Below are 12,198 nucleotides of genomic sequence, written 5' to 3' on the forward strand. Positions count from 1 at the left end.
ATCAATAGGAATAATAATATTTTTTGGCAGTAAAGATGTTCTACTGTATCACGAGCACATTTGATCCCATTTACGTTTTTCAATTCAATTCATCCTCACAAAAGAGTAAACTGGTGATGCATTTCTTATTGTTAATCAATTTCCTTTTTTGGATTAAAATATCACATTTCCATTTTCATTTCTACTTTGAGCATCTTCAAGGTTAGGAGTAAAGTCTATAATTTGAATAGAGATATGAAAATGAAAGGGATAAAAAGAATATTTAGATTTTATATAGTGCTTCTTATTAACTAAAGAAAGTACAAGAGTAAATAGTTTTTCAGAATGTAGATACGTAGGAGCTGTAGTTTACTTTCAAGGCCATCTAGGGTGATTGAATTTACATGAACGCCTTTTTTGGAAGTAAAGGTACAAGAAGCCAGGCTGCTTGATAGCATACAAATATGCAAGCAGAAAATTCTGATTCATCAGATGATCAGCTACCATTGCTGCCTAATGTACCAGAGCTTGATGTTCATATTCTCGATGAGGTTAATTTAGTTAATTTCACATGTTAATCTCAAATAAAATCTGACATGTTTCTTCAAAAATAATAATTCCAATAATACAATAGCCATCTAATGAATCACCATCAGTTTTGTCGAACGATCCAGCCACGCGTCTGAGAGATCTTGTTCGCTTTTACATGAACCAGCTTACACTACTATTTTATCCTTTACTGGTTACATTTGGGTTGATTTGCTGGTTAGAGACAACCCTGAATATGGATCCCTTACAAGAAAGGTACACAAAAAATATATATTATGTAAGAGCGAGCATATTGACTATTCAACTTGCTTGTTTTAGCGGGGAATCTAATACAGATGAAGATATATCAATGGGAGACATTATGGAACAACTAGGCAGCAGTATTATTTATGCTCTGTCTATGGTACTTGGAATTGCTATGATTACAATGATGTTTGTCCTCTGTTTCAAATATAGATTTTACAAGGTATTTCTTTTTTTAAAAAAAAAGAAAAGAGATGGTTTATATAATTTACTCAATTAAAAATCTTGAAAAGGTGATGTTTCTCTGGCTAGGGTTTTCTGTACTCTCAATCCTAGGCGTTACTGTATCTACAATATGGATGTAAGTACTATGGATAATTAAAGCTACTAAATATTTATGCTAAAGAACACATACGTACGGTTTAGTGAATTGATGGAGATTTTCAATCTACCCATTGACTGGATAACATTTGTGGCCTGCATGTGGAATTTCTCAGTAGTGGGAATTATCGCTATTTTCTGGAGTGACGGTCCATTATGGCTACAGCAAGCTTATCTGATATTTATCAGCACTGCAACGGTAGGTAATCAAGAGGAAAAATATAGAGGAATAATGAGCTTATTTTTTTGTTCTGATATTAAACAGGCTATAAGCTTGTTACGACTTCCACCATGGACAGTCTGGACAGTCTTGGTAGCTATTGCAGTCTATGGTAGAAATTATACAATGAGTTATCTATTTATTATATATTGACTCAATTCTATAGATGTATTTGCTGTGCTTTGCCCAGGTGGACCCCTTAAGCTTTTGTTGGATATTGCTGAAGAACGAGATGAAGACGTTCCTGCCTTAATATACACTGCTGGAATGGCTAGTCTAGAAAATACAAGCGAAACTATTGGGATTTATCACACGGAGGAAACTCCCTGTGCCTCCTCTTCGAAAAAACCGTGGACATTGTTTAACAAGAAAAAGAGTGGTTATGAAAGGATTATAGGAGAAGAAGGCGATGTTGAAAATAGTATAAACACAAACTCTGTAAACACGCACATTATACATAATTCTTCAGATGGTCCATTTATTCAAGAAGGCAGGGAGAGTGAATCGGAAGGTATGCTAGAAGCTATTTCTTATATAAAAGAAAAGAAAAAATAAAACAAACTTACGTTATAAAAACCTTAGTTCTTCAAGAAGAAGATTGGAATTCTGTTAAACTAGGGCTTGGAGACTTTATCTTTTATGGAGTGCTTATTGGTATGTTCTTAATTTTATATCTGTATAAAAACCATTTTATATCTTATCTCCAAACTTATATAGGGAGAGCAGCCGCTACAGATGCAATCACAGTATGCTCATGTATAATATCTATATTTACGGTAACCGCGCATAAGGCTACTATTATATATGTAACTAATTATTTTTCACATTATATTTACAGGGACTATCATTGACAATCTTGATACTAACTGTAAAACAGCAACCATTGCCTGCACTACCAATATCTATTCTTTTTGGAAGTTTGACGTATGCCATTGGGAGCTATATAACTACCAATATGGTAATACATTCTCTAGTAGACGGTGTAATCATTATATAAACTCTTTTGTAACTATCGAAAGCAATATAAGTCTTATATCTGTTATTATTGAGTGTAGAAGAAATATGCATAGGTGTATCAAACTAAATTTTTGGATTGGAATTCTCAAAATATATATATATATATCGCAGCTTTTTATATATATTTTTATTTCTCCGTTATATAGTTAGTTTTCTCTTAGTTATTTAAAGTACCTACAAGTATTTACATGGATTCTTTTTCAAAATAGCACGATTTCTTGAATAGAGATAATTTATAAGTTAACTATCTCTGTAGAAAAAAAAACGAAGGATATTCCCTATTTTCTTTTATTTTCCTCTCTGTTTCCCATGAATAATTATGTATTTTTAATGTACAGCATATTATGATATCGGTCGATTTCATACGCTCGGGAAATGACCTTTGTGTTCCTAGTCATCTTTTGAAAACTTCAGCAAGTGCATAAGACAAACATATCGCTACTCTGAAACATCGGATTTAATATCCTATGGTCTTCTAAGATAATTTAATTATAAATTATTGTAAATGTACTAATCTAAATTGCTTGAAAAATATGCTTTTTGTTGTTGTTCGTGTATCGTTTGCGGAATATAAGTATTGCTTATGCCTTGGGTTGCTATACACCCTTCACTGATCGCGGCATAGTAGTACGATTCCTGGTAGGCCTAGCTGTTTTATTCGATTCGGAAGTACTCTGAGCCCAAGAAAGGATGTTCCAGATGGTCGTTATGTGAAACGAAGTCTGACAAGCTCCAGAATAATAACAATAAAATTAGAAACTTGTTAGACGCCCATTTCTAAACAACGGACAGTTGGAAAAATTATTTAGGAAAAGTACTAATTTCAAGCCAGGATATCTTTGCAAATATCCAGCCAAAAAAAAGCTACTTAAATCATCCAGTCCTAGCAATATCTAGTAGCAATTTACTTAAAAAGTCATCCACATTATGTATTCTAAAGCTTCATATTTTCTTTTCCGGGATCAATTACAAATTTATGACAATACATAGAAAGATTTTAAATTATCTTAGTAAAGCATATCATATTAACTCAATTCAATTTTGGTTGATTTGTGGTATACTTGCTGTCTATAATGATACACTCGTATTACTATCAACGCCGAAACCTTTATAAGGGCATACGATTTACTACAAACTATGTACTTCTATTTACGACACTAGGAAAAATAGGGCGGTAAATCGAAAATTTAGCTTAACTTTCGACCTAGAATAGTAAATCAACTGGTAGAATGGAAGTTGAGGCATGAAAAGGGGAATATAGTATATGGCTAGAAATACACCCTAGAACCACCTTTAAATCTCAAAAAAAAGGAAGTTTCCAAAGATTTTCTTATTAAAGTTGGTTTTTATTTGATTTTTATAACAGTGTATTAGGACCTCAGTAAAGCTAAAAAATATATAATATAATATAAACCAACTGGCTCACCTAAAACAAAAGGATAAACTGAAAAGAATTTCAAACTTTGGTAAGATATATAAAAGAAAGATATTTTAGTACTTTGAACGGTTTAATCTATAGATGCTCACGGACTGAATTCCTGAAGGACAGTATGTCCTCCTATCACTTTTTTGGCATTCACTCCGTTAGCACTTTATATAATCCCAATCCCAAAAAAATGTCACAAGCTGCAACTTTTATTGAATTAACGAACAAGGATCTGTAAAATTCGATATTTTGGTATATCAGTACTAATAATCCAAGCGTTATTACTGAACTGGTAGCTAAACAAGTAAATCATTATATTAAGGCTGTTATTTTGGTAAAGAATAATGTAAAAGAGCAACACACTTAATTCATTTTGTTGGAGATCCACCATATAATTTGTACACTATAATATATGGATACAACCTCAACTTCAACTTATGTTTTGGAATAGAATCAGTTTAAATTTTACAACATACACATGAGGGTCTTTTTATTATATTTGCGCGGACACAAACTTCTGGGATATAATAAAAAAAATGTGATAAATAGACTGTATTTTGGGGATTATTTTGGTGACTTTTTGAAGTTTTAAAAAGAAATACAAGGAAAACAGATAAATAATTATAATGGCAAGAAATAACTTTTATGCGAAATGTCAATGGGAAAAATAATATATGATTATGTCCTTTTGACGTTTAATTTACTGTTTTTTGTCTTTGTTAGCATAGATCATAGTGGTGAAAGGTCTAAGACAGTTTTTAAAAGATAAGTTAGTAAATCAATATTATAAATATTAAGTATTAATTATTAGACCTACCCTTCAAACTCAAGAGCAACAAGGTAAACAACATAGACCAAAAGAGTCAAAATGATACCGGCAGGGCTGGCATGCCTATCAAAATACAAAATCACATAAGTGTCACATTATTACGCTTTAAAAATAGGTTTATATCATACCATAATGCGGTGGCCAAGAAGTTAAGAGTAGAGCCGACATACATAGGGTTCTCACAGACATTGAATGGGAATCCAGTGACACGCTCGCTCATAAGAATACCAAAGTAATCACCTATTTGTCGTACATGTAAGTAAATATGTCCTGAGTTAATGACCCACTTTCCTTCTTTTTTTTCTATTCCCTCAAATACATATATTCACCCAACCAATTACTTACCGAGATAGGTTCCAGTAACACCGAGAGCCCACATAGAAGTAACGACAAGGATACTACCGACTGTGAAAAATACAACAGCAAATCCCTGAGCCAAAGTGGTCTCGAGAATAGGGTGAGTGGGCTGGCTTGCGAGAGCTGTGTTATAACTATATATGCACAAATATTTACAGCAAAGTGGTATTTTTGTTAGGCTTAATTTTTGGACTATGATTTCTGTAGCAAATGAAACCTACACATAATCTCGGATGATACCGAGCGAAAAGATAGTTACTGCGAGTGCGTAACAGCCATAATAAGGGTTCCCTCCAGCAAGCTTTGTCAATACGCGTTTGTGATATTCTAAAGACAATCAATGGATATAAAAACATACGTTTATTACTTTAAAAACGCGCATAAACATTTTCTTGGGGTAATTCTTACCTGCTCTGGCGACAGTATTCCAGAAAATTGGGTTAAAGAAGATGGTTGCAATCGAAAGATAAAGACTGGGCTGGGTGAGATCAATGAGTTTATCCATAGTAAAAAAAAATGTATATGAGAGAAAGAGATAAATGTAATAAGATCAAGCCCAAAAATGCTCTTCACCCCAAGAAAGATGTTTTGCGGCGTCTGAAACCCGAATCTAGACATGTGATTGTTGAACATGCTTAAATATTCATTAATTTTGAAACCTTAACATTTCCAGTGAAACAAATTTATCTATAGATAAATCATATTGTATTGTAGTGTGTCTGTTATAATTCGATAATAGATTGGCTATTATAACGATAGAGACAGTTCTTTACAGGAATTGAAGGTGCTCGTACAAAATTTAATTAAGAACGTGTACTACAAAGCATCTTTATCCAGACAGGTTTACTATGCTGGTCGGACTAGAGTTTAATAGCCATCGAGCCACCCCACTCACACTTCCCCCATTTTTGCATTGGAATAAAATTGGCGGGCTCTTTGATATAATTGAATTGTTACTCATCCAAATGGTAATTTAAGCTATAATCGTGATGCAATACGCTCCGTTTGGATTTGATCATTCGATGCTATAAACATGGCTGGAAACTTCAATGAGGTAAAAGAATGGATATGGGAATGGAAATAAAGCAAAATATGGAAATAAAGCAAAGTAAAGTAAAATAATTAAAGCATATAAGCAGATCAATGTCAGGATACAAATATCCTTTCTACAAAATAAGATTTCGGGTCGGAGAAACCCATAAAGAATCACATATTCTTGTCATCCTCCATCATAATTGAGTAGATAGCACTAGCTACCCCACTGTCTAGTCCAAGTTCACTGAGTAGGCTATCCGTCGATTTAGCATTGATCGTCCCACCTCTTTTGGATATTGAGGGAGTGAGTGTCATGGATGACCCAATACTACCCGGGATTGATGAAGGTGTAGGTGTAGATATAGAAGACGACATGACAGGAACAACCATCTCATAGCCCACTCGTCCAGTAGTGATGGCTGTTTTTGGGTTATCACCCGTACGCTTCTCATTGGATTTCCAGCCATAGTTTGCATACGAGCCTTGTTGTGGATTCAATGAGCTCCCAAGCCGCTCATTATGTTCTTTTGATGCGGTAGTCGCGTCATCAAGAGGATGTGTATTTTCTCGCAAATAAGGTGTCTGGGCTGGTTTTGGGGCCGGCCTTGGTGAGACAAACGAGCTCGCTATGTGATGGGGTTGTCGTGAAGGATAAGAGCTACTGAGATTTTCTGATTTGTTATTGTTGGCATTATTGGTCATCTCTGCCGTAGGAAAAAATACTTTGTTGTCCTTTACATGCTTTAATACAAATACTGGATTTTGTTTGGCTTCTTTGAACTTTTGTGATATTCTGAGTGGCCTTTCATCATAGCCAAGAGCACGTTCTGTATATAGTCTTAGTTATCTTGATTTCAAAATAAGACCCTGTCGTATATACCTTGAAGGTTATCATGAGGCCCATATTGAATCCATAATGCGTATTGTTGCCAATCGTCAGCTACATTATACTTTTTAAGAGCAGAGGTGATGACTTTTGAACATGGATCATCAAGAAGTAATCGCACATTTTTCGAGGATTCCATTTCGACTTTTGAGCTATTATTGGATATCTTTTCACCATAGACTTTGATTGCTCCTCCATCATTAATGGTGACACTTGGAGTAAGTTTAGCCTGCATTTAAAGGTAAGAAATTTGGCTTTTCTTTAGAATTAGTATCATTTACATCGTCTGTGGCCTTTGTGCCATCGGAGCAATAGGGGGTTGTTTGGAAATAGTCTCCCGAATGTACTTGATAATGGGACGTTGGTGGAGTAAGCATATGTAATGGCTTTGGCTGTGAGCTATTGGCGGCTGTAAGACTACTAGAGCTATTATTTGTACCCGTATTGTTGGAGCTACTAATCAAATAGGCATGTCCCTTTTGGACTGGTGGAGTTGAAGGTGATTTCTCAGCTTCATACATCGACCCGGCCTTTGGGTGAAATGAGTTTAGTAGCACATTCAGTCACAGATTAAAACTTACCTTCTTCTCCTTTCCCATTCTCAACACGTGCGTCATATCGTCCTTAAGTCGATACATATCACTATTCAGCCTATAGAGATCCTCTGCTAGTCGCTTGATATGGGCATCTGAGCACCGAGAAATTATTAAAGATATAAGCCTACATATTCTTTTTTCTTCTTCTTATTTTAAGCAGCTTGCCTGACCTCTCTCTTGAAAAGCAGCCTCTATCTTACGATAATCGGCCAATCCATTTTGTCCAAGCCAATCCTTTAAATAAAAAGTGAACATATATGTGCAATTATATGAATACATATTCGGTCGATATTATTTCTGCTTTTTTTTTGAAGAAAAAAATGGGTCTTACGTTTTCGTACAAGACACCTAAAATTCCAATGTTAGCATCTATTTTTTTTGATGTGCATAGAAATGACTTACTTGGTGGAACATAATCCCATTCATTTACTGGTATGCGGTAATGCGACTTGAGATGGTAAATGTTTTTAAGCATATCAATGCGCTGTCCCAGTGAATGTACAGAGAGATCCTTGAGAGATTCGTGGTCGAGATTGACTAGTACATCGCCCGTAATTCCTTGCTCTGGTTGTTTTAATTCGATATTAGACACCTTGCTCTTCCATCGTCGTTGTAGGTCTCACCTCTGAAGCTCTTCTCATAAACGGAGTACCCAATTGAGGCCATCCATTTGTTAACTTTTATTTCATCCCAGAGTAGCACATTCTCCATACTTGCTACTACTCGTCTACAAGAATGAGCTTGAGCGTCAAGGGAAGTGTCTGTCTGACCGAACAGAGTTTGAAACGCAGATACGTAGTGACTGTCCACATCGAGCCGATTCACCAGAACATCTTTAGGGTGCTTCTCTAGGCTATCTCCTGGAATACAAACTGAACGTGAAGTAAGATATAACGGCCACTTTGCCATATCGAGCCATTTTCCTTGTGCTGGCTTTTTCATTGCTTTATGTCTAGTTTTGATAATGTTAGTTGCACCAAAAGAAGTACCTTACAGTAACCTCAATAAGAGAACAGATCGTCATTGTGTATTGAGACCGCTCAGGTTTAGCTAGAATTGATAGGGTTATTTCACTATGGACATCAGTTGTACTAAGGAGACTAATGACATGGGTGATTTAGTACCGAGTATATGCTCTGCACGAGACAGACGTAACAGATATATATATACCGTCAAAAGGGGTACGTCTATATTAGAATATAGACAGCTATCTCTTTCTCTTTCTCTTATTCTATACACAATAATTAAAATGTCTTACAAACTTTATGCAGACGAAGAATATTCCGATACGCGCTCAGTGCTTGCTTATCTTACAGATCCAAAACTTGCTCACTGGAGCAAGTCTATCATAGACAATATCGACTGGTTTTGCATAAAACCCAACACTTTCATGTGTCAGTTTAATCCGGATCGTGATAACTGCCAAAGGTAATTTTCCGCTATACTTCTATAGATACACACTAGTCTATATACTCATGTCAAATAGCTTCCTTACAGAGCATGGAGGTCATGTTGGGTCATTAATGGATATTTGCAGTTCTATAGCGGTTACTACAGCAACTGGTAAGTCTGATTTGATCAATACTTTACACTTTAGTATTAACAGACTAGCCCTAGATGGACGAGCGTGGGATAGACATGGCATGACGACACATTTGTCAACTCAGTTCTACAAGCCTTTGGTGATTAACACACCCGTAGTAATGACTTCCAAGATCATCACAATTAGCGAAACTTCTGCAATAGTAGAAACTCGCATTTATAATTTAGATGATCCCGATTCACAGTATGCATTCGGGATTCACAAACATGTATACATTAGAAACCCCAAATTGTAAATTATTCTCAGTGTTAAGTTTTGTATATGATCAAAACAAGAGGCCTGAAAACTCTAAAAAGGCAAATAATAAATAGCTGCCCGTTTTTATTAATTGTAAGCCAACAAATGAGATAGGTCAATGGGAATGGCTATTTACAAATGGTTAATAACTTGAATGCTTGATAAGTTTGCACTTACAGCAGCCTGTCTCTGCGCCTGTGGGATAACGCCGAAGTTTCTTCTCAAAAGCTGGTGGTGGTGGCAATTCCCTTTGTGAATGGAAAGTCCATCGACCCGCTTCGGTCAATGGGGGCTCTGGGATCTCTATATCCAAGCTGTGAAAGCTTGACTGGACAGGAATAGTCGACATGCGTACATGGGGCGAGTTCATGGAATGGGACATTGATGGTGAAGATGGGGCTCCATTTCGTACTGGAGGTGGTGGTGCAGGTATTGTGCGTCTCGATTGGTCTGCTGAGGAGGAAGGACGTGGTGGTGGGGGTGGTGCACGGCCACGGTTTGTAGAGTGTGGGGAGTCCATTGTTAAAGCAGAAGAAAAAATTAGCTTTGTTGGACAAAATGCACAATTAGATTTAAGGCTGCGCCAAATTATACTACAAACTGGAAATGAATAGCAAGTGTAGATTGCAAACTTGATAGTTATTCATCGTGACAGGAGTACTCTTTAGGGTTTTTGAATAACTACACATATACAAATTTAGCTCCTTTCCTTTTACTAAAATAATACTTTAATGAAACTTTAATTTTTATTAGTGAATGAGCAATACTATAACTAGAGTTCAATTGTGCTTATTTGAATAAATAAACATTGTACTTGGTGAGAGAGAAAAAAAGTTAATATTAAAGTATAAGGTACATTATAGTCCTGCAGTATAATAGGTGTACTATATATATATACTTTATTTTACTATATTAACTTATCTGATTTTTTCTTGACTTTTTGGCATCTCAAATATATACTGAATCAATGGATCTTCGTTTGTTTCAATTGTATAATGGTGCTCAGCAAAACTTCCTGACTATTTTATCATCAACATGGTAAGTCTCTAAAATGTGCCCTGTAGGCTATATTCGACTTTTTATCAATAATAGACTTTTTGATGAGCATTTGATAAATATTTTTGTGTATATGATACCAAAGTCTTATTTTTGACTGATTAGGGGTTTTCCCGCCTTTTACAATAAGTGCACCAATTATGAACAGAACTGACCAATGGAACTGGTGTACTCAGGGTATCATTTTTTAAGGTCTCTGTCAAGAGACTTATTTATGCCTCCACAAGACCAATTTCGGATAACCCTTCTAATGAGATTCTGGCCAGAAACCAAATAGCAATGGTTGTATACAAAAAATAAGACAGAGGATATCATCAATTAAATCAAGAGATCTCAAAGTCGTAGACAGATCCATTTGGGAGTTAAAGTTTCTTTTTAAATGTAACAAAATGGAATACTTATACTTTATTTGCTATGTGTGCTGTTATAAATCTTTTCTAGTTCGAAGCTCACAATGACCCAGCAAATAAAATAATATATTTTTAAGAACTGAAAAGAGCTTTTAGGTTATGAGAAAGCTTATTATCAATAGTGTTCTTCATAATGCATAATTTACCTCCACTTCAGAGAAAACAAACTTACCCTTGACAGCTGTACATACCAATTCAAATATTGAGATAGACTAGCACAGCCTTAACAAAGAAGCGTAAAGAACGTTTACCAATTCTTGATGATACATACACCATATTGAGATAGTTATGGGATGGCTTAGAGTTGTGAGAGAGAAGGGGGAGTTGATACACTAAAAGCACCAATTAAAAGCCTTAGAATTTCTGGCTATATACAATTGTTGAAAAGAAGGCCTCTTCCACTCTTAACTACATATATGAAAGATATGACAGGGAGTTTATTTCTCAAAAATAAAACACCCCTTGTCATAAGGAAAAGACTAGTTGATGGTTGGGAGAAAATCAATAGCATGACAATAACAGTACGGCTATCAAATACTGTATTCTAGATTTTAGTCCTATTGAAAATATTTGAGCTTATATGTGTTGCATGGCAAGTGCAAAAGTACCAGGTTCAATAGCTCTTAAGGAGTTGGGCATAGCCATTCCTGAAGAATAAAAAAATGCGCTTTGAAGTGTTTTAGGCCCATTTTATGTCAATGTCAGATCCTATAGCTTATATAAAGAGACCACGTGGTGATGTTTCCAAATATTAAGATTTTAATTAATATTAATTCGTTTGATTTTTAGAGGCTATAGATTACTATCTCAGTGCTTTCAAAGGTGTTTTCTTTTCTTGAAGTAAAATTAGACAAATAATGAAGAAAATGTTAAAAATGATATTGATTTACTTGGTAGACAAATCCTCCCATGAGATTTCAGAAGATACTCTAGAAACTAACACCTATTTGTCTCACCTTCTCTTCTCTTCCCCAACAAAATAATAATAATCCAAAAGCGTTTCAATCTTAAGTAAAAACCGTAATGACAGGTCTTACTGAAACTCCATCTATACCAATTGACATAATTCTCTTGTACACATATGTCTTTCTATGTAGCCTAATAAAAAAAGAATCTTTTAGACTATATAAATGTGTGAAAATAAATAAATTAGGCTTATGCGTAATTAGATATGTGCCTATTATCCTTTTCACCAATATTAATTCCCTGTTAATCGTTTGTCTTTGCCCTGGTCAAGTAAGACCAGGTGTGTGACTCTGATCCTGCACAAATCATTTAGCGGAGTCGTATTTCCTTCAAATTTTTTCTTATAAAGTTACCTGAATAGGGACTACCTGCCAAACCTCAAAGGTTGTCACCATTACTTGATTAACA

The 12,198-nt window shown here is 35.2% G+C and overlaps 5 protein-coding genes across 5 annotated transcripts; 2 read left to right on the forward strand and 3 right to left on the reverse strand.

Annotated features, from left to right (window-relative positions):
• Nucleotides 1-443: 443 nt before the first annotated feature.
• PHYBLDRAFT_165206 (hypothetical protein) lies at nucleotides 444-2,814 on the forward strand (the record flags this gene model as incomplete). Its single annotated transcript, XM_018435179.1, has 11 exons — nucleotides 444-530; nucleotides 614-783; nucleotides 847-994; nucleotides 1,065-1,132; nucleotides 1,198-1,351; nucleotides 1,418-1,484; nucleotides 1,539-1,883; nucleotides 1,955-2,026; nucleotides 2,090-2,118; nucleotides 2,211-2,330; nucleotides 2,728-2,814. 11 exons carry the CDS (start codon nucleotides 444-446, stop codon nucleotides 2,812-2,814), a joined length of 1,347 nt encoding a protein of 448 aa, XP_018294726.1.
• A 1,461-nt stretch (nucleotides 2,815-4,275) lies between these two features.
• On the reverse strand, nucleotides 4,276-5,534 carry PHYBLDRAFT_180191 (hypothetical protein). Its single transcript, XM_018438277.1, has 6 exons — nucleotides 5,410-5,534; nucleotides 5,223-5,328; nucleotides 4,990-5,135; nucleotides 4,773-4,884; nucleotides 4,633-4,707; nucleotides 4,276-4,561 (listed from the first exon to the last, which is right to left on the reverse strand). The coding sequence occupies exons 1-6, from the start codon at nucleotides 5,504-5,506 to the stop codon at nucleotides 4,516-4,518; spliced, it is 582 nt and encodes a 193-aa protein (XP_018294727.1). The 5' UTR covers nucleotides 5,507-5,534; the 3' UTR covers nucleotides 4,276-4,515.
• A 408-nt stretch (nucleotides 5,535-5,942) lies between these two features.
• Nucleotides 5,943-8,460, reverse strand: PHYBLDRAFT_180192 (hypothetical protein; the record flags this gene model as incomplete). The annotated part of the gene is made up of 8 exons (XM_018438278.1): nucleotides 5,943-6,863; nucleotides 6,917-7,151; nucleotides 7,204-7,452; nucleotides 7,504-7,610; nucleotides 7,689-7,753; nucleotides 7,851-7,866; nucleotides 7,921-8,082; nucleotides 8,142-8,460. 8 exons carry the CDS (start codon nucleotides 8,458-8,460, stop codon nucleotides 6,208-6,210), a joined length of 1,809 nt encoding a protein of 602 aa, XP_018294728.1. The 3' UTR covers nucleotides 5,943-6,207.
• Nucleotides 8,461-8,767: 307 nt separating this feature from the next.
• PHYBLDRAFT_142204 (hypothetical protein) lies at nucleotides 8,768-9,356 on the forward strand (the record flags this gene model as incomplete). The annotated part of the gene is made up of 3 exons (XM_018430754.1): nucleotides 8,768-8,946; nucleotides 9,005-9,081; nucleotides 9,136-9,356. 3 exons carry the CDS (start codon nucleotides 8,768-8,770, stop codon nucleotides 9,354-9,356), a joined length of 477 nt encoding a protein of 158 aa, XP_018294729.1.
• Nucleotides 9,357-9,445: 89 nt separating this feature from the next.
• On the reverse strand, nucleotides 9,446-9,878 carry PHYBLDRAFT_142205 (hypothetical protein; the record flags this gene model as incomplete). Its single annotated transcript, XM_018430755.1, has 2 exons — nucleotides 9,446-9,486; nucleotides 9,536-9,878. The coding sequence occupies 2 exons, from the start codon at nucleotides 9,876-9,878 to the stop codon at nucleotides 9,446-9,448; spliced, it is 384 nt and encodes a 127-aa protein (XP_018294730.1).
• Nucleotides 9,879-12,198: the final 2,320 nt, after the last annotated feature.

This window comes from Phycomyces blakesleeanus (genome assembly GCF_001638985.1).
Source record: "Phycomyces blakesleeanus NRRL 1555(-) unplaced genomic scaffold PHYBLscaffold_5, whole genome shotgun sequence".
In the NCBI taxonomy this organism is placed as follows: domain Eukaryota; kingdom Fungi; phylum Mucoromycota; class Mucoromycetes; order Mucorales; family Phycomycetaceae; genus Phycomyces; species Phycomyces blakesleeanus.